A 20915-nucleotide genomic window follows, 5' to 3' on the forward strand; every position below is an offset into this window, starting at 1 on the left:
AGAAAACACTGCTACACCAACACAACCCCGGCCATCAGCTCCTGCTTGGGGAATCAAGAACATAACAGCATGCGTGAGTTCAAGGCCATTGCTGCAGAATGTTCCATCGGAAGATCCTACGAAAGCGAATAGGCCCGCTACGCTCCATTGAAACCATGATGGAATGCCACTTCAGAGTTTATTTTATGTTTGTATTTGTTTGTATTTGTATTTTGTGTTTATTTTATGAACCTGCAAATGTTACAACCTGACCAGTTTCTAACTTCGTCAGTACAACCTGACGCAGTTTCATTCTCCAGGAACATGCTTGATGGAGCAAACCTTCACAGCTTAATGTCACGCCAAAAAGATAAGCATACAAGGCTAAAGAGTGCAGGTGAAGAACAGGCAGAGGTCGAGAGACAGAATGTGAGAAATAGCTTTGTTCACAAAGGAAGAAACGTGAGACATAGTATAGACAGCATAGAAGATGCTACACGAATCACCATATAGAAGTGGATTCCAAAACCACGAGAACACATCACAGGATAAAATCTACTGATTTATCATTCCAGGCATGCAGTGCAGATATAGGAACTCAAAACACAGTACTGGATACTTGGATAGTTTTCAGAACGACCAAGCAAATGTTCACACCACCCATTTTAACATAGGAGTCACATGATTGGCAGCTAGGCCTTGCAGGCACTGGACTGTCCGAAGGATGGTCATTCGTTCATTACAGGCTTGTTCTCGTTGGCCTTGAACCTCTGGTCCTTCGGCTTCTGCTCTTCCATTTTCCTGCCATCAGGAAAGCAAAGGGAGTTCAGTCACTTGAATTCAACATTCATCAAATTTACAGCATTTTGTCAGTCATCAAGTTCGATGCAAATGGATCATTCAGAAATGCATTTCGCAACAGTGTGTTACAGCTAAGTACCACAAAACAAACTATACATTGACTCGGTTAAAAATTACAGAACACAATTTGTGTGACAGTTCATAATCAGTAAGAACACGCTCAGTTTCCTGCGTCCAAACAGCTTTCTATCTTTGCATTGTTAGCATATAAAGTGCCATGTGGGTTAACCAACTGTACACTACCAGAGGAGCAACCACATTCATCAACCTCACTATCAGAGGGACAATCACATTCATCAACCTCCTACTATCAATCAAAGAACTACCACCTGTGTTTATTTAGTACACAGCTCCTTAGATAAAGTCACAAGTTTTGTTTTGCTCTCTCAGCAATTCTCCAACAGCGAAATTATTGAAATAACAGCAGAGTAAACACGTACAATACTACTCTCTAGATCCTACTCAAGACCAGGAGACCTACTATCTAAAATATTTTAAGAAAGCATGGTTATCTGAGAATATCAAATAAGCTTTCCACCGTAATTTAGAACACCACAACAATATTAAGACAACACATGCCTACTTGAGAATATTAAACAAACTTTACGAACTTAGAGCATCCACGGTGTTTAGTTCATTTATAAGTCTGCACATGCTCTTGCAAGTAAACAGTTACTTTACTTTGCAAGACAATTGGACCAACTACTACAATCACCAAATAATTCAAATCTAACAATTTTCATGTAAAACGTTGAACCGGTTTATCTGAAATGTTGAATGAAAATAAGTTGCTGCAGAATGCAAGCACGAAGAAGCTCATCTGCAGTGTGCGGTGCTTGACTGCTAAGAAGCCCCCGAAAGGCCCAGGAACGGGTTTAAGACACAAACTATTTTGGTGTCAGTTTTTACTTCTCCACCAATCCTAAACTGAACATCCACGTCTCCAATTTTCTTCTGAATACCATTTTTTTCCTCAAGAAAAATAGCTGCAGCATCTAGTAACGCAGCAAGCAGTAGTTCCTTGTGTGCTCAGCTATGATCAGCTTCTTATCCATGCGGAATTACAAACGAGAAAGCCCATACAGCACACGACTTCTCTATCGATCAGCCCACACATCCACGCGGACCATCCAATCGAACAAACACGTCTCGTCCAGCCGGTTAGCAGCCTCCAATAGCACGGCGTCAAGGCATATTTTCTACGGCAGGAACAACTAATGCACGCACAAATCGGACGCTACAGCACATCTTTCGACGAGGGAACCGGCACGAATCGAGAACAAGAACAGCCACGGGGTATCCGCGCCGCACCGATCAGCACGAATTAAACGCTCGTGGGACCGAATCGTGGACACGCAAGGGGGGGAACTGAACGAACAGATCTGCGGGGGATGAGACGGGGCTGCGAAGGGGGAGGGGTTACCTCTTGTCGGAGGACGCGCCGCCCTTCTGGCTGAGGAAGGAGCGGAACAGGGGGGAGTTCACGTCGTAGATCATCTTTCTTCCTCTTCTTCTTCTTCTTCTTCTCCTTCTTCGCTGCCGCCGCCGCCGCCGCCGCCGATGTGAAGAGCTTGGCTAGGGTTAGTGGGAGAGGGTGAGACGCACGAGTTCCAATCGTCCAGAGGCTGCTTTGTTATACCCTCACCTTCGCGGATGCGCCCGGCCCGTCGGGCTCCAGGCCGTCCAAATGAAGACGGCCCCCAGAGGGGAAAATGGGCCCTGAAATCTTTAAAACATTTTGTTTTTCCTTTTGAAGAGAAAATGAGACAACAAGCGAAACTGCTCCTGTGAGCTCGAGCACACTTGCACCCTTTTGATACTAGGATCTGACAAAATAACTCCCTCCATAAATAAAGAAATATAAGAGCTATTAGATCATTAAGAAATCTGATTTTGCTTCAACAAATATTGATGTGTGCTTCACATTCGTGCTACTCCCTTCGTTCATAAATATAAGTTTTTTAGGGATTTTCACTAGAAGACTGCATATAAAGCAAAATGAATGAATCTATTCTCTAAAATATGTTTATATACATCTGTATATAGTTTCCTTATAAAAGCTCTAATTAGACTTGTATTTAGGAACAGAGGGAGTAATTTTCATCATGGAATGACACTCATGAGAGTCTTGCAAAAAAAATTGATGCTCCAGAATTCACATCGTGCATTTTAAAACCGAACCAAAAAACCATACTGAAATAAACCAAACAAAATTATGTTTTTTGGTTTCAGGTATGGAACGAGATTTCCTTACCATTTTGAATCTGGTATTTTTGGTATATACAAAAAACCAAACTGTTAACTAAATTAACCACACTAAAAATATATATTTCTTGAGCAACCAGCCATACTTAGCCTCAAATGATCTTGTAACACAATAATTTTTGTTGTACATGAGCCAAATTCCCTGCTAATCATGTCCATTTTTCTTGTAACGTAATCATTTGTCTCTTGCAAAAGAAAAATACTAAGCGCGTCCATAGACACAGAAAGTATACATTGTACATTTGCATGCACGAATAATCATCAGTGCATGAATCCATGCATGCATATATACTTATATACTGTTTCTATAAAAAAGTGAATGTGTTTTTTGTCATTAATTTGCCAAAAAAATATTATGTCATTTTTAATTTTGCATTAACGTTGGTTATTATAGTATATACCAAAAGCATATCAAGACCGAACAATATTTAATTTTGTATCGTATTTACTAAAGTATCAGTACTATACAAACCGAAAAAGTTATAAAGGAACCAGCTAAATTGAATAGACCGAATCCCTGGAGCCCGCTGCTTATTGTTCTTGTGTTCCGTGTGGCCGTGGACTGGATCACAGAATCATGGCGCCTTTGCCTTTCTCGTGGGGGTGCCACTGTCACCCGATTCTATTCCCATTTTTCTTTCACTGTTCGGCAAATATCTCCACTTGTCGGCATGGAACAGGGGAAATGCCATTTTTCCTTGGTCACAACCACAAGCATGGTATATTAGTACCCAATTTTGCAGAAAAAGCCTGATAAAATATGTTGCTGGAAGCGTTGCAATCAACCATGGTCATGGATGCCACTGACCCGGGCTACTGGCTCAACTGGAGGTTCGTGCTCTGCGCCACCTGGGTCTACTCCTGCATGGCCCTGGCGTGCTACTTGATTTGGAAGTACGAGGGGCCCAGTTCGCCGGCCCGCAATGACGAGGGGGTCGACAGAGAGGAGGCGCGGCCCAGGATCGGACTCGGAGTTGTGTATCTTGATGACTGCTGGAAGCCGTGCTTTGATGAGATCCATCCTGCTTGGTTGCTGGCTTTTCGCCTTGTGTCGTTCTTGTTTATGGCTTCGGTGATTATCTATGATGTTATTGTCGATGGGTGGACCGTCTTCCTTTACTACACCCAGTAAGCTACTTCATCTTTCCTCGTATTACTGCCTGTAAAGCAAATTGTCCATTTCATATCAAGTAATATTCAGAAAATTATTTGATTATGTTTGTTCTCTACATTTGATAGGTGGACCTTCTTGCTTGTCACCTTGTACTTTGGGTATGTTTTTTGCTACAATAAACTCATTGTGACCACTTATTCTTACCTACACATGAGAATGACAACAACATATTATGCCAAAATTTGTTGTATTGTGCATGCTTGCTCATTGCCTATTTTGTTGGCACTTACTAGGTGATACCTTTAACGTGCACCTTTTTCATCTTTAGCTTGGCTCGGTGCTTTCGGTTTATGGATGTTATCAGTACACTTGCAAGATGGATAAATCTGATGCAGACCGTGGTTCTTATATCATTGCTCCCATGGAGGAAAGTACATACGACAATTCCATCAAAAGTTCTTGTTTGAATAAAACACATGATGGTCGGGAAATTGCAGGATTTGGGGGCTACCTGTTTCAGATCATGTTTCACGTAACTCGTCATATACATTTGAGTAGAAAATGCACATGTTTTTCTGAGTTTTAATTGCTGAACAATAGGTGTGTTGTGACTTATGCAGAAAAAAAAAGAAAAAAACATAATCTGAAAGTGTAATTGCTTGACATGTAATTCTTCTACATTATTGTAGCTATTCGCTTAACTAAAAGCATTATGAACTGTGGCCAGCTGATGAACGGTGATGATGACAGGTTTGGTGTTTGTTGCCCACCCAATTTTGATCTGCTTGTTTTCAGACAAATGCAGGTGATGTGATGCTTACGGATATGGTGTTTTGGTTCATTCTGTACCTTTCCTTGCGTGGAATCAATACCAAATGAGTTTTGTGAGTTTTCAATCAGAGATTTTACAAACTGTATTCTCTTGGAACTTTTATCATACTAAGGTTATTATGTGATGAGATACTGTAAAAGAAGAGGTTATTCCGTGAGGCATGCAAAAGAAGGGTCAGGGAATAAGATTAGGCCATTAGGATCCTCGGATCAGATCGAAACCAGGGAAATCATCACGAAGACAGACATATACTGTAAAAAAAAGGATTGTAAGTAGTAAATTGAGAGTTTTGGAGTTCCCCGTAGTTGCATAAAAAATGTGCAGCTTAGTGTTGTGTTACTTTAGATAATTGTGTTACTTTTGGGTTGGGGTGGATTCTGGAGTGGGATTGGTTCTGTTTGAACTTATTAGCTTTGTAATCTGGTTTTGTCCCTTTTGCACATTGTCAGTTAGGCGGTCAATTTTTACCCTTGGAGCACATGCACATGGGCGGCACGCCGCGGACCACCACCGCCTTGTGATTGAGCGCATCAGTGCGCGACTGGCCATGAAGGGTTGGTGACGGTACTCAAGTAGATGCAGAGTGTGGCTATGAACTCCTCTCGCGGCTTGGCAGCGGCACCAGACAAAGCATGCATCGGGTACGCCCTATCTTTCTGCGGTTGTTGGTAATACAACACTTGCCCTATCGTCCCTAACACGCGCACTGTCCAAACTACTCCTCTCATGCCCCATATCAGCCAGACGATGGTGTTCGTCCACCTGCAGTAGTCGCCCAATCATCTGTGTCACTGTGTGTTATCTCATGTGAGCTTCTCTCTCTCCAGTTGGTGCCTCTTGTTCCCATTCATTCACCCATTTTGTGAGCGTGCAGTTTGATGTCTGCACTTGTGATTTTTTTTCTTTGCATGGAATTAACACATGGGATGAATCTGGCATGATGGATTTAGCTCAGTCGAAGATGGTTCTAGGTAATCAATTTGTATATGGAAAGATAAAATGTTCTTATCCATTAATGTTCCAATGGTAGGGAAGGGTGACCTTAGTCTAATTATGGTCAACAGGTGGACTATTGAGTTGCCGATGTCTGTGAGTAATCTTTTGCATATGCGCTTGGTTTGCGAACTCATTGGATAAATTTATCTCTCCACTGTTATTCTGAATAATTGCATGTTGTTATAGATTTCAAGTTTGCTTCTTCACTACAAATCTTCCAATTTCTTTTTACAAGAATCTTGCATACACAGAAAAGTGAGGCTTTGACAAGGGATTACGTGTGGACCCTCTGGAACTCAATGAATATGTATGCTCCTTATGTTATATTATTGATTGTTTTTCTTGTTAGTTAACATAAAATATTTCTATCGTCTTGTTGAATTTGTTAATAATTAGAAAATGATTACATTTTTCTGATTAAATTTTAGTGTTGATTAGTTTTCCATGCTGCGGAAGGCGGATGCAGTCTCGATCTGGACGGGTGAAAGGTAAAGGTTGAGGGAACGAGGGCGTCGAAGGATTAGATGGCAATAGACGACCATTTGTAGTTGCGTACCTTTTTTTCTTAAAATATCTGTAGTGGCGTACCTTTTTTCTTCATATGAGTGGGATTTTAGATAGCATTTTTTAATGCTACCTGAAATACTAAACAAATTAGTTTAGAGGTTAGTGTAAAGTGTTTAAGAGGATTTTTTTCTCTGCACTAACAAAATCTGATGGCAATTCTTGTGAACTGATCCAAGGCCAGGTTTCAAAAGGTTATCTCTGCAAGGACCGGATTTTGCCTTTTGTATTCTAGCTGCCATGCTGATGGGTTGTAGACGACGGCGAATGTACAAGAGAAAACATTTGCTCTTTTCTGTCATACATCTATGCAGTTTTTCATCATTCTCAGTATCATAAATCAATTTTGCACGTACATATGATGAATATGATTGCTCATTTTCCTTTCATGGTAAAGAAATCTATGTGGCATTGACAATATACTGAACATTTTATTAGATGGCACATTAGGAAAATATGCTTTCTACTTTTTTATATTTGCTTCCAAGAGGTTTAGTCTATTGTGAATTTGTTCTCTGTATTAATTTGTAAGGATCTAAAGCCACATTTTCAAGCTGAAACAATAAAGGTTAGCATGTCAGATGATACATATAGGAATTCATCCTACAACTAAAATTTGACGGATTATTATCTGCATCTTCAGTTCTTCTGATATATTATTCACGATCCGAGTGTTATGAACGACGAGTCTCAGAAGAAGCATCATATTCCAATGTTGATATGTTCTTCAAGCTTCAATAATACACCTCCTTGTCTATTATATGATGGCACCAGACTAATTCTTTTTTCAATGAACAACAACAACGTGCAGCACGAAGCATAGGCCGGGACCTGATGCCGGTGCTCCGGAGGCAATGAGCTAGAACTAGGCTCACGTGCGAGCATAGTTTGAGAAACTTGGCGAGCCTTCAAGTGCACCGTGTCAAAAATTGTTGTGGTTCTGCTCTTCTACACTACCCACAAGAGACAATAGACGACCATGTTGTCAATTTCAAATGGGAGCTTATATAGAGGAGCAGCAAAAGCATGTCACACATGCTCTAATGTAGTTGTACAAGCGGTATCTACACCAGCAACGATAACTGGGAACCCAATCAGAAGGTGGTTTAGACTCTCTTTAGCCACGTATCTGCATTTTTCTCTTGCAGTCCTAGAGGGATCAAGACACATAGAATTAGAAATGAGATGATAGGCCTGAAAATGTAAGAACTAAAGAAATATATGTCCCCTTTCCTGTATATCATCTTGAAATAAAACAATGTTTTTGCAATATTACTTCCTATAAAATCTCATATCGAAATAATCTTTAGACTTTAGTATTGCAAGGTGTAAGATGTTGATTGTGAGTTGCAAATCTTACACTAAGAGGTAGTTTCTCTCAGAAAAGTATCCTTGTTTTTCTCATTTTTATTCTTTGTGTTCCGAATATCCAATGCTTTCACTACCTGATTAGTTGGAATTACAACCTTCCTACCAAAATAGACGATACTTGGCCCGGCCTTCATTATCCATATTAAGGGTGGAAATTTACAAGTTTGATAGAACACGAAGTTGATGATGGAGACACAATGAAGTGGGATCGCATTAAATCAGAGAGAAAGAAGAACATGAAGATGTGGAGGTTGCTAAATAGGACGGAGGAAGACACCATGTTTGTTAATACATTGTCAGAAAAAAAAATATGATATTAATTTTTCCAATGACAACGCACGGGCAATCAACTAGTTCATCTTTAAATACAATACACCATTTCCATGTTGTAGCCAGTGAGCGAGGCCTAAATACTACTCCTTCCAATGATGTTGTCCAATGAATCTTAAAAAAAAATTCTATTTGCCAGACAAAAAAGGTACATTGTGCACACAGCAAGTAGCAAGCACAAGATGATCCAACGATCAAAGTCAAATGACAACTTGATTGGAACAACTCAAGTTAAGCAATCATGCTCAACACAATAACACAACAAGATATCCATGCCAAACCTCAGGGATTAAAACAGTAACATCATTTTCTTCTCAAGATTAAACAAGGTACTCATCCACACCAAGCTAACAGACTTAATTCCTACTACTCTTAGGGGCCTGCAGAATCCTGCACAGCTCCCTTCTCATCACGAATGAGCCCCAACGACATCATCCTCCTCCGGTACACCTCCGGATTGTTGCACTCAGCAATGAAGTTATCCATGCCTATATTCACGGCCCTGCCCATCTCAGCCCACATTACGAGAGCCGAACCCATTGGTGGCCCAATCTTCTTGAGCTCTTCCAGCAACTTATCCCCCAGCTTCAAGCCAAGGTCACGCTGATGCTTGATATAGGCAGCGTCGTGGAGCTGGAAGGCGATTCGGCTGACTAGACGTGCGGCCAGGCACCTCCACTGGAACAGAAGTTCATCGTAGTGGTGCCGTAGCTCCTCTTATATCTGGAAAAGCTCTTGTAACCCCTCCATCACTGACCGGTGCTGCTCCTTCAACTCCTTGATCTTGTTCCGCTCCTCTTCCGTCATCGGCACAGGGCGGCGCATCTTCTTCCCTAGAACGGCACCAAAATCAAAGAGCACAGAATGGTGAAACTGTTGACCCTCCAAGGCTGCTTGGATCTTAATTTTATGAATTTTGTTTAGGCCTTGTTTGGTGCGCAGGGTTTGAGGAGGTTTGTAGGAGATTATCCCCGAGGGGATCAGAAACCCTGCGATTCCCCGCATGTCCATTTGGTGGACAGGGTTTGTGGTGAACAAACCCCTTCAATCCTCTCTAATCCCCCTCAATTTCTTTCTACCCACGCGGCTCAGAAACCTTGTCTCATGGCTCAGGGATTTGACAACTAAGGGGATTTGAGAGGATTGGGTGGAAGGAAGGGATTCACCCAATGCTCTGACCCCCCCCCTCCACAATCCTCCCCAACCCCTTCCTGCCAAACAAGGCCTTAGGGGTTTGAGGATGGGGATTGGACCTGGATTGACGAGGTTCTCAGTAGCAATGTTGGGCGCGGTGTGGGCCAGTGGCTTCTCCTTCTCCGGCGGCGGCGAACACAAGTCCATCTCCTTCCCTACTAGAAGCCGAATCTGGCAGGAACGCGGCCCTCTCCTTCCCTGCGAGAAGACGAACAGAGCAGTTAGGGATGAGGAACCCTAGCTTTTTTAGCGGCGGCGGCGGGGGCTGCGGCGGCTGGGAGGATGGAGGTGGGACGGGGAAACACGAGGCTAACCTTGATCGGCGGTCACCGCCGAGGGGGCGGGCGGAGGGAGCGGTGATGGGGTGCAGGAGGCAGAGGAGGAGCGGAAAGGGTTGGTGCGAATGCGATGCGTGTGTTGTGCTGGATGCGGGAAAACCTATTTCACGCTCTTTGCCTCAAATAGTCGGGCAAACGCACACGCGCGAGATCAACTGGCCGACCCATCTCCCTCTACGGGCAGTTTCGTTTTTTGCTTTTTTTTGTCCTTTTTTTTGTTTCTTTTTTTCGGGTTTTTTTTCGTTTTTCTGTTTCTATTTCATTTTTCCTTTATTTTCTATGTTTATTTATTTTAAACTATGTTCATGTTTGAAAATTGTTTTTGAAATTCGGAAAATATTGCTGCTTTAATAATAATATTATAAATTTAAAATAAATGCCATTTTCCAAAAACTTTCATAACTTCAAAAAATGTTTGCGATTGCAGAAAAATGTTCCTTTCTTTCAAAAATGTTATTGTTGCTTTTTTCCTTTTTTCATTGCTTTAATCCGTAAAAAGTTTTCCTTTTTTTCAAAAATGTTCACCTGTCAAAAATTGTTCTCGTATTAAAAAAACAGCTAGTATTTAAAAAAAAATTCATGAATTGGGCAGAGTTTTCAAAAAATGTTCTTGCTTTCAAAAATTTATAAAAAATACTCCTGTTTTACGAAAAAAGTTTCTGTGTTATAATCTTTTCTCACAAATTGAATTTTTTTTCAAATTTTGTTCACAAATTCTTAAAATGTTCATGATTTGAAAACTTTCATGAAATTTGAAAAAATTTCTTCATTTTCTAAATATTTTTTTCTTTTCAAAAGATGAACGTAAGTTCAAAAACATTTGTGTTTAAAAAAGTGTACATAAGTTGAATAATTGTTCCCACTTCAAAAATTCATTAAGAATTTCAGAAAATGTTCTTATTTTCACAAATTGGTCACAATTTTCAATAAATATTCTTGTTTCCACATTTTTATGAAAAATATTACTGTTATATGAAAAATGTCTCTTTTTTAAAATTTGTTCAAAAATTTAAAACTTGTTCCAATTTTGTTCACCAATTCTAAAAATGTTCATGATTTGAATTTTTTTGGGAATTTTAAAAATTGTTCTTCTTTTCCTAAAAAATATTTGCCTTTTCAAAAAGTGCATGTCAGTTCAAAAAATGCCCTTGTTTCTAAAAGTGTACATAAGTTGAAAATATGCTCCCGCTTCAAAAATTGTTTACAAATTTATGACCTGTTCTTGTTTTCACACTTTCATAAATTGGTCGATATTTTAAGAAATATTCTTGTTTCCACACTTCTATAAAAAATGTTCCTGTTTTACATAAAATGTTTCTCTTTTCTAGAATTTTGATCACCGATTGAAAAGTTGTTCAAATTTTGTTCTCCAATTCTTAAAATGTTCAGGCGTTTAAAAAATGTTCTTCATTTTCTAAAATATATTTATCTTTTCAAAAAATGTACGTAAGTTCAAAAAATATTCATGTTTCAAAAAGTGTACATAAGTTAAAAAAATGCTCCCGCTTCAAAATTGTTTAGAAATTTTTAATTTTTTTCCTTTTTTCTTAAATTCGTCAAAAATTTCAAAAAATGTTCTTGTTTTCACATTTTTATAAAAAAAGTGACTACTATATGATAAATGTCTCCCTTTTAAAATTTGTTCACAAATTAAGAACTTGTTCCAAATTTTTTCACCAATTCTAAAAATGTTCATGATTTGAAAATGTTTGGTAACTTAAAAAATTGTTTTTCTTTTTCTAAAAAATGTTTGCCTTTTCAAAAAGTGTACATCAGTTGTAAAAATGTCCATGTCTCAAAAAATGTACATAAGTTAAAAAAAAGTTCCCGCTTCAAAAATTGTTTACATATTTCAAAAAATGTTATTTTTTCATAAATTGGTCGAATTTTTAAAAAAATGTTCTGGTTTTCACACTTTTCAAAAATGTTATTATTTTACGTAAAATGTTTTTAAAAAAATGTGTTCACCAATTGAAAAATTGTTCAAATTTTTTCAGCAATTCTAAAAATGTTCATGTTTTAAAAATGTTCAGGAGTTTTGTAAAACGTTCTTCATTTTCTAAAATATGTTTACATTTTTAAAAAATGTATATAAGTTTGATAAACGTTCATGTTTCATAAACTATATATAAGTTGAAAAAATAATCCTGCTTCTAAAATTGTTTACATATATTGAAAAATGTACTTTTTGTAAAAATGTTATATACTTTAAAATGCTCCTATTTTCAAATTTGTTGTGTTTTTGGAAATTCGTCGGAAATTAAAAAAAAATATTTATATTTTTTGTTTGTAAATACAACAGCTGATTAAGTTTCTGAAACTCAAAAAAATTCAAAACAGAAAACCTTCTAGGTAAAAGAGAAAGATAAACACAAAAGAAAATAAAGAATAAGACAAGAAAAAGGAAAATAAATAAATAAAAAGGGAAAAAACGAGCTGGTTACCTCGGCCAGCCCCGTCGCCTTGCTAGCGACGGCGGCCCAGTGGCTTGCCTGTGCGATGGTACCCTACTGGATGCAGAATGCGTCCAATAGGAGGTCCCATGGATGTGACCAGCCGATGACGAATGATGTTATATGCATTAGCTAGATGGGCTGGGTTGGGGTGGAACGCTGGGTGCTCTCTTTTTATCTTAGTGTGAGTGGACTCATGGGAGCATTGCTACGTATGTAGTGCGTAATGAGACTTATATTTAGAAACAGTACAAATGAAATATTTAAATACACATAGAATACACTATAACATGGCCCGATGTATATATATATGAACGCTTGAGAATCCAAGCAACATGAAACCAGATGCCAAACACTAGATTTTTACTATTATAGAGTCATTGTCAGCTACACATTTCACAAAGACACTAGTGACGCTATGGGCCATCTCGCATGCACGTAGGAAGGCGATCCATGAGCAACTTTTTCAGCCACTTTATACTCAATTATATCAAAGAGCTCCAGATGTGCATGTCAAAGACCCCTACAAAAGTTGTAGTGATCACACCCTTGCAATGCAGCTAGACTCCACCACCGGCTGGATTGTGCAAAATTAAGGTTGATGGCGCTCCGGCAAAATCAAGTGTTGAGGGCTCTTTCACTACAGTATGCAGAGATGAGGGCAATAAATACTTGGGATCATCAACAATAGAATATAAGGTTGATTATCGATACGTTGGAGACGTATCATTGTCTATGTATCAACACATGTATTTCAGTTTCCAATCAATACAATTGTAGCATGTATAATAAACGATTGTCATGAACAAGGAAATATAACAATAACCAATTTATTATTGCCTCTAGAGCATATTTCCAACAGTATCCCACTTGCACTAGAGTCAATAATCTAGTTCACATCACTATGTGATAGTAATGAATCTAACACCCATACAGTTCTGGGGTTTGATCATATCTTGCTTGTGAGAGAGGTTTTTAATCAACGGGTCTGAAACATTTAGATCCGTGTGTACTTTACATTTAGAAATGCATGAAGTAACTAAGGAAAACATCGAGTGTATGAATGCTAAATACAAACTTGCTGGAGATAAGGGTAGAAAACATGTTGTCTTTGCACCTGCAGATCTTTTTTGGTTACATTTGCGTAAGGATAGATTTCCTGATTTGCGCAAGTCAAAGCTAATGCCACGTGCTGATGGTCCTTTTAAGGTGTTAGAGAAAATAAATGATAATGCATATAAACTTGAGCTGCCTGCGGAGTTTGAGGTTAGTCCCACTTTTAACATTGCAGTTTTGAAGCCTTATTTGGATGAGGAAGATGAGTTTCCGTCGAGGACGACTTCAGTTCAAGAAGGGGGGGGGGTGATGAGGACATCAATACCATTGTTACACCCACAGCCCCTGCTGCTATACATACCGGACAAACTACTAGAGCACGTGCACGTTCGTCGAATTACCAGGTACTTCCATTTTTTGGAAATCCTTCTAATGTTCATGAACATATAATGCTGCCTAAGTTAGATACTTTTGTTTTACTTGTGAATGAAGGACCTAGCATGGACACGAAGGATGGACATTCGAGCGGGAACAAGCATGGAGGAGAAGATGCGCGCGTAGGAAAGAACAATGGAGCTTCCCATGGTGATTTCACACTTTGAAGCCACCATAATGAGAGCATAAAGGCTTAGACGAAATATACAAGATGCCACTTCATAAATTTCGTTCATAAGTCATTATAGGTGTTGCGTCACCTTATTTTTGGGCCAAGCCCATGTAATTTCGAAATACCACTTTATAGGCTGTTTTTAGAGTCCGTATGTGTGGGGAAACGGAGTTATGGTTGGTTTCAGACCCCTCTTCTAGGGCACCGTTTAGACATGGGATTTGTTTAGTTAAAAGTTAGCCATTGCAACTTGGTGTACTTCGTTTGTGTCGAACCACCAGGCCAATACCGCTTTCGGATCCCGACCCTTATCATACTACATATATATTTGCAATATTCAAAATTCTTTTATCATATTCTTGCTTGTTCTTCGTTTGCTTGCAGGAAGAGACCTTCGTAGCCAGGTTGATCGTGCTCCCGCGTGGTCAATAACCTCTTGGAGTTGGTTTACCGATTGCTAAGGCGCAACGTCGTGCATGTTTGTAGTCGGATCGTCAAAGTCGTCTCCACCAAATCGATAGCCACCATATCATCGAAAGATCGAGACCCTCGCCTCTATCTAGAGTGACAGAAGCTTAAACCCTAGTTACGCGCTATTTCGTAAGGGGCTGGTTTGGATCCAAACGTTTAATGATATGGTTAGATTTTATCTTAATACTTTTCTCGTAGTTGTGAATGCTTGCGAGGGGGTTAATCATAAGTGGAAGGTTTGGTTAAATAAGAACAACAACCAAGCACCGGTCCGCCCACATATTAAATTATCAAAGTAGCGAACATGAATCAAACCAACATGATGAAAGTGACTAGATATCCCGTATACTCTCAAGAATGATTTGCTCATTATAAGAGATTGTTTTGGCCTGTCCTTTGCCACAAAAGGATTGGGCTACCTTGTTGTACTTTATTTACCGTTACCATTACTTGTTCGTTACCAAATACCTCTCATGATAGAAAAAAAAAATAGAAAACACGTTTTTCCATTTCCAAGAGGCACGATCGTGCCTCACGTGAAGGCAAAACCGTGCCTCTCTCTAAAAACAAACAAACAGAAAACACATTTTGTCGTTTCCGAGTCCCTCTCGCAAACGCAAAACTGTGTCTCTCGCGAAAGCAAAACCGTACTCTCGCGTAAGCAAAATCGTGCCTCTTACAAAAAAAAAGAGTTCACTTTTTCGTTTTCGAGAGGCACGACCATGCCTCCGACGAAAAAAACAAAAAACGTGTTTTTTCGCGCATTTTTGTTTTTGTTTTTTCCATCTAAAAGGTAAGAACGATTAGTGAAAAACCAAAACACAAAAAAAAAACAAAAAAAAAATAAAAAGCCAAAATCGCGTGCGAGAAAATAAAATGAAAAATAAAATCCTAAGAAAACGCTTAGAACGCAACACGTAATGGCGACTGAGCGCCAAATGGCGACGTATGAGAATGATCATTTTTTAAGACAGTACATACAAAAGCGTTCATATACACGCGCATACACTCACCCCTATGAATACACACACGCACACCCTACGCCTATGAGCACATCCGAGATACTGAGCCGACATATCATCTTGCAACTGAATGCGCATCGCCGAAAATATTAAAATAAATTCAGGAATAAATGCGAGCACCGGGATTTGAACCCTAGTGGGCTGGTATACCACAGTCCCTTTAACCATTCAACCATAGGTTGGTTCGCGTATGAGAGTGATCGTTGAAAGGCTACCGTTATACCTGGACATGGGCAGCCCGGGCCGGGCTGGGCCTATTTGTCCCATCGGGTCGGGCTCAGGCTAGAAAGTTGAGCCCGATGGTCATTTCGGACCGGGCTCGAACCTATGAAAAAAATAAAATTATGCCGCGACCGGGCCGGGCCTGTCGGTCCTAGTCGGGATTTTTTTAGTTCTGGCCGGGCTTGGGCCCAAAATTTAGGCCCGACGGCCGGGCCGGGCCAGGCTCAGGCCTGGGTTTTTACCGTCAGGCTTTTTTTGACCTGACCCGAATAATCCAGGTATAGCTCACACTCCTGAGCTAGTTGGGTGGGTGATGGTGGTAGAAAAACAATACTTTCCTTGCAGAACAGAGAAATATCACATGCTGCACAATGGCCGGCCCACCTAAGGCACGCACCGTCGCACGCCGGGTGTTGGTGAAAAAATTCCCCTTCTCCTGGTGGGCTTAGATTACACATTCCCTCTAACCATCTAACTACAGATTAATTAGTTCCTAAAAAATACAAATTGGTTTGCGTATGAGTGTGATTGTTGAAAAGCTCCCGCTTGTGCTCGTGAGCTAGTTGGACGGGTGGTGGTGGTGGAAAAACAATACTTTCCTCGCAGAGCAGAGAAATATGATGTGTTGCTAATGGCCGGTCCACCTAAGGGCCAGTTCTTTTACTGGCTTATAGAATAAGCTGGAATAAGTTGCCTTCTACCCAGCTTATTCTAAAAGCTCAATCAAATTTATAGGTAATTTCTTAGAAAAAAATTAGAACGGAAGGAGTAATTAGAAGTTAACTAATAGACTTCTAAAAATAAAATTCTGATTGAACTTTTAGAATAAGCTAGATAGGTACAACTTATTCTGGAAGCTCGAAAAAGCCAGCAAAAGAACTAGCGGTATGCACGGTCGCACGTCGGGCGTTGGTGAAAAAATTCCCCTTCTCTCGACCCCACACCATACCTGGCCAAACGGGCCGGCTCGACACGGCACGACCCGGCCCACCATAATCGTGCCAGGCACGGCACGGCCCGCCTGGGCTCGATTAATATACGGGCCGTGCCGTGCCGGCCCGCGTGCCCAGGGTTCAGGCCCAAGCACGACACGTTGCCTAATCGGGCCGGCCCGCGGCACGACACGGAAAAACCCTGAAAAAACCTGAAAAAACTCCCGCCCGCGCCGTCGCGTGCCTCCCGCGTCTCCCGCCTGTGAAATCTCCCGCGTCTTCCTCAAATCTCGCGCGTCTTCCGCTTCTCCCGCCCGCTCCCTCAAATCTCGCGCGTCTCCCACCCGCCCCGCTGTGAAATATCGCTGGTCGCTGCCTCGCTCGCTCTCGCGCCTCCTAATCGTGCCGTGCCGAGCTGGCACGCGGGCTGAGGGTGACGGCCCAGGTACGGCCCATGGCGTGCTCGTGCCTGGCCCGGACACGATTAGGTCGTGCCGGGCCGGGCCCGTCTCGTGCCCGTGCCGGCCCGTCAGGCACGCCCGTTTGGCCAGGTATGCCCCACACCCCGCGCCCGCGGTCACCCCCGTCCCGCGATGGCGGCATCGGCGTCGGGTGGCGCCGCCGGCGAGTGGTATCTCTCTCTCGCTCTCCCTCTCTCTCGGACCTGGTGGATCGTCAATTGCTCATCGGCCTGCCTAAGCATACGCGATTGCTGATCTAGGGTTTCACTTCACGGATTGGCGTTCGTGTCATGCAGGAGGCCAAGGCCAAGGCGCTGGTGGCCGCGAAGGGGAGAACAGGGTGCAGATGATAGGAGAGTACGCGGTGCGGACGGAACGCGCAATCGATGCGCTGGAGAAAAAGGTGCAGGGCATGGAGGCGGTGGTGGAGGTGGAGCTCGAGCTGCTGCTCGAGAAGTACTGCACCGACCTCTCGGACATGCACAAGGCGCGCCACTACTACCGCGCCACCTCGCTCTCCGACGCGGAGAAGCTGTGCCTCCGCCAGATCGACGAATTCGCCGCCGCCACCATCGCCGACTACGAGGCCAGCGTCGGCCCCGTCCCAGCATTCGACAAGCACCTCAGCCTCTTCAGCCAAGGCATCCCACTCGAGTTCCCCGAACCCTTGGCTCCCCCTCCCCCTTCTTCGGCTTCTCGCCACGGGTGAGTTCTCCCTCCTTTCACCAGCATTCATGCTCGCTGTTCTATATGCAGAGTAGTATGCGTACATGGAGCAAGAACAGGCCTGAATGTCTGTCCACTTTAATTCAACTCAAAAGATGAATCAGTGTTGTACGCAGAATGGGAGATTCTATCTCCTTGGAACTCAACTAACTTAAAGTTTGAGACGTGGGTACGTGCTACGAAGATTAATTCTACTACCAGCAGAGATGTGGTTGTGTATCTTTAATGCCATTTCTTGTAGTAGTAAATTATTCAGAGGCATAAATGTAGCCGCTTGGTAAATTATTCAGGGACAAACCAATCTAGGAGTTCCCGAACCCTCTCCCTTCCCCCTTTTTCGGCTTCGTCTTCTCACCACGAGTTAGTTCTCTCTCCTTGCACCAGCATTCATGGTCACTATGCCTTCTGCCGGTTCTTTGCGATTGCAAACTAATTAGTCTACGACCATTTCAGAAATGCAGAGTAGTATGCATTATTCTATAAGATGCAGAGCAGTATGCCTAGAACAGGCATGTATGTCTGTCCAGTTTGAACTCAACAGATGAAGTAATGATGTAGGAATAATGGGAGGTTTTATCTCCTTGGAACTCTTCTATGTATCTGATGGTAGTAATCAATTAGCAGTTGATTTTGTATAGTACCTAGATAGATTAATTACAGGCCAGTAGAAATGTGCTAGTACGGTAGTACCTTGATTTATTCCACAGCCAGTAGAGGTGTGGTTGTAGCTCTATTACCATGGCCAGTAGCAAACTGATCATCATCAGGGGAATAAAAGTAGTAGCTACGTAAATTATTCAGGGTCAAATCAATCTATAATTCATTCCTGGATGCCCTTAGATCTGCAAAGGGTCTTCACCAATACACCCCCTCTCCAGTTTTGTCTTAGCAGCGAAACAATGTGACTGTCTAGATCCGGTAAGTTAGTACTTGTTTCTTGATCTGCTTGAGTTAATATCAGGTTCGCCATCGATTTGTTTCCTGAATGGCCTTTCATCCCAAACCAAAGTATCAAACTATAGATTAAAGTGTTAGGTGTGCCGTGGCTTGGGCTGTGGACAATGCCTTCAGACTTGTCCGTCCTAGCTCCAATTATGTCTTGTTCTATCTGCCTCAGAGCCTGGCATTCACTATTTCACTGCACACTTGATTTTTCAAACTAGAAATGAATTCCATTAGGGTTATAGGTATCTTCACGTGTTCTGTTTGCTTGGAGACACCAAGAACTGGAGAACTTTGTGAAAACAGTAAGATCAATCACGACCGGCTGGATGCTGTTGCTGAATTAGCAGCCCTACTAAATAGATGTAGGCGGTATTCCTTAGTATAACACCAGTAACTTGTGCTGAGGAAACAAATATGCCTTTTTGAACAGACATTTTGATTGCTTTCGTTCTGTTTATATATTAGCTACATAATTTTTGTGCATATATATAGGTGGGAGGCCAGCTCTGGCTTCTGGTCGGCCCCCTGGTGGAAGCGAGTTTAGCCACTTTCAACTCAAAAGATGAAGTAGGGATGTAGGCAGAATGGGAGATTCTGTCTCCTTGGGACTGTTCTACGTGTCCGATTGTAGTAGTCTTTAACAGTTTAGATTTGGTATAATTCCTAAATAGTGGTTGTAGCTCTATTAGCATGGCTAGTAGTAAATTGTTCAGGGGCACAAAAGTAGCCGCTCGCTAAAGTATTCAGGGTCAAACCAGTTAATCTATAATTTTTTCCTCGCTGCCCTCAAGATCTGCAAAGGATCGTCACCAATTATTATTCTGTTTTGCCGGACGTTTACCATTGCATTGCTACACCCTGTTTAGAGCCCCTCCAATTTTGTCTTAGCAGCGAAACAATGTGACCGCCTAGATGGAGTAAGTTAGTACCTGAATTTTGATCTGCTTCAGTTAATGTCTCGTTCACCATCAATTTGTTTCGTGAATGGCCTTTCATCCCAAACCCACGTACCAAACTCCAGACCAAAGTGTTAGGTGTGGCGTGACTTGAGCCTGTGGACAATGCCTTCTGACTTCTCCATCCTAGCAGCAGTTATGCCTTGTTCTATCTGCCTCTCGGAGCCTGGCACATTCACTATTTCACTACACACTTGATTTTTCAAACTACAAATGAATTGCTTTATATGTGTTCCATTTGGTTGGAGACACCAAGAACTGGATAACTTTGCGAAAATAGTAAGATCAATCACAAACGGTAGAGGGGATAAGTACACCTGGGAAAAAAGAGCTAGTTACTGATTTAGCAGCCCTACTAAATAGATGTAGGTGGTATACCATAGCATAACACCAGTTGTGTTGTTGACTATCATGTAGGCCTGCTGTGGACAATGGAGGGGACGTTGCATGCTAAGAGATGATCACCTGGAGCACCCCACCCCTTCCATTTCTTCACCCCCCCTGTCATCCAAGTCGTCTATCATGTTTCTAGAGGCTTTGAGCCTATTTTATTGCCCATCTGCAGTTTGACTGACGGTGATTAATGTAAACTTGGAGCTGTGAGATTGTCAGTACGGGTGTAGCTAATGAACATCTTTGATGTATGAGAACGTGTGGGTTCTGAATTGTGATTCATGCTTGCATGGCTCTCTGTGCTTTTGTGGACTAAGAATGCTATATCATCTCATCGTTTCCTCCGGTGGTGCATCTGTTAGTAGATCATGGCTGTTCCTGTGGAAAAGCGGTCGGATGTTAGTTCATAGCCTAACATACACGGTTTCAGCTGATCAATTTTAAGTTGTCCGCGGTTTCAGCAATTCCAATTCTGATACAGTTTCAGTTGTCGGCTCATTCTATTTGAAAAGAAAAGCCTGCTGTAGGTGTGGGTGCCAGCAAAATAGACTATTTACTGACGAGGCATCTTTCAATAACAAGTATTACCGCCGTTTGGAAATAACTGACGCTGATCGGAGGGAGTATCTATGAACATCTCTGCGAACGTCTGGGTTCGGAGGTGTGGATTCATGCTTGCATTGCTCCATGCCTTGGTGAATTACGAATGCTATCATCACATCGTTTCAATTACTGGTGCATCGTAGCTGTTGGCGTGTTGAGAATTGGTCGAATGCCAGTTCGCATGGATGATTAATTTGAGCTGTCCACGGTTTCACCAATTTTAG

At 41.7% G+C, this 20915-nt stretch overlaps 2 protein-coding genes and 1 pseudogene across 2 annotated transcripts; 2 read left to right on the top strand and 1 right to left on the bottom strand.

Moving 5' to 3' along the window:
• Positions 1–525: 525 nt before the first annotated feature.
• On the bottom strand, positions 526–2455 carry LOC123427745 (wound-induced basic protein). The gene is made up of 2 exons (XM_045111864.1): positions 2264–2455; positions 526–780 (listed from the first exon to the last, which is right to left on the bottom strand). Exons 1-2 carry the CDS (start codon positions 2335–2337, stop codon positions 708–710), a joined length of 147 nt encoding a protein of 48 aa, XP_044967799.1. The 5' UTR covers positions 2338–2455; the 3' UTR covers positions 526–707.
• Positions 2456–3886: 1431 nt separating this feature from the next.
• On the top strand, positions 3887–5572 carry LOC123428745 (annotated as a pseudogene).
• Positions 5573–17286: 11714 nt separating this feature from the next.
• Positions 17287–20420, top strand: LOC123430773. The gene is made up of 2 exons (XM_045114612.1): positions 17287–17773; positions 20113–20420. Exons 1-2 carry the CDS (start codon positions 17415–17417, stop codon positions 20147–20149), a joined length of 396 nt encoding a protein of 131 aa, XP_044970547.1. The 5' UTR covers positions 17287–17414; the 3' UTR covers positions 20150–20420.
• The last annotated feature ends 495 nt before the right edge of the window (positions 20421–20915 follow it).

This window comes from Hordeum vulgare, chromosome 2H (genome assembly GCF_904849725.1).
Source record: "Hordeum vulgare subsp. vulgare chromosome 2H, MorexV3_pseudomolecules_assembly, whole genome shotgun sequence".
Taxonomy (NCBI): Eukaryota; Viridiplantae; Streptophyta; class Magnoliopsida; order Poales; family Poaceae; genus Hordeum; species Hordeum vulgare.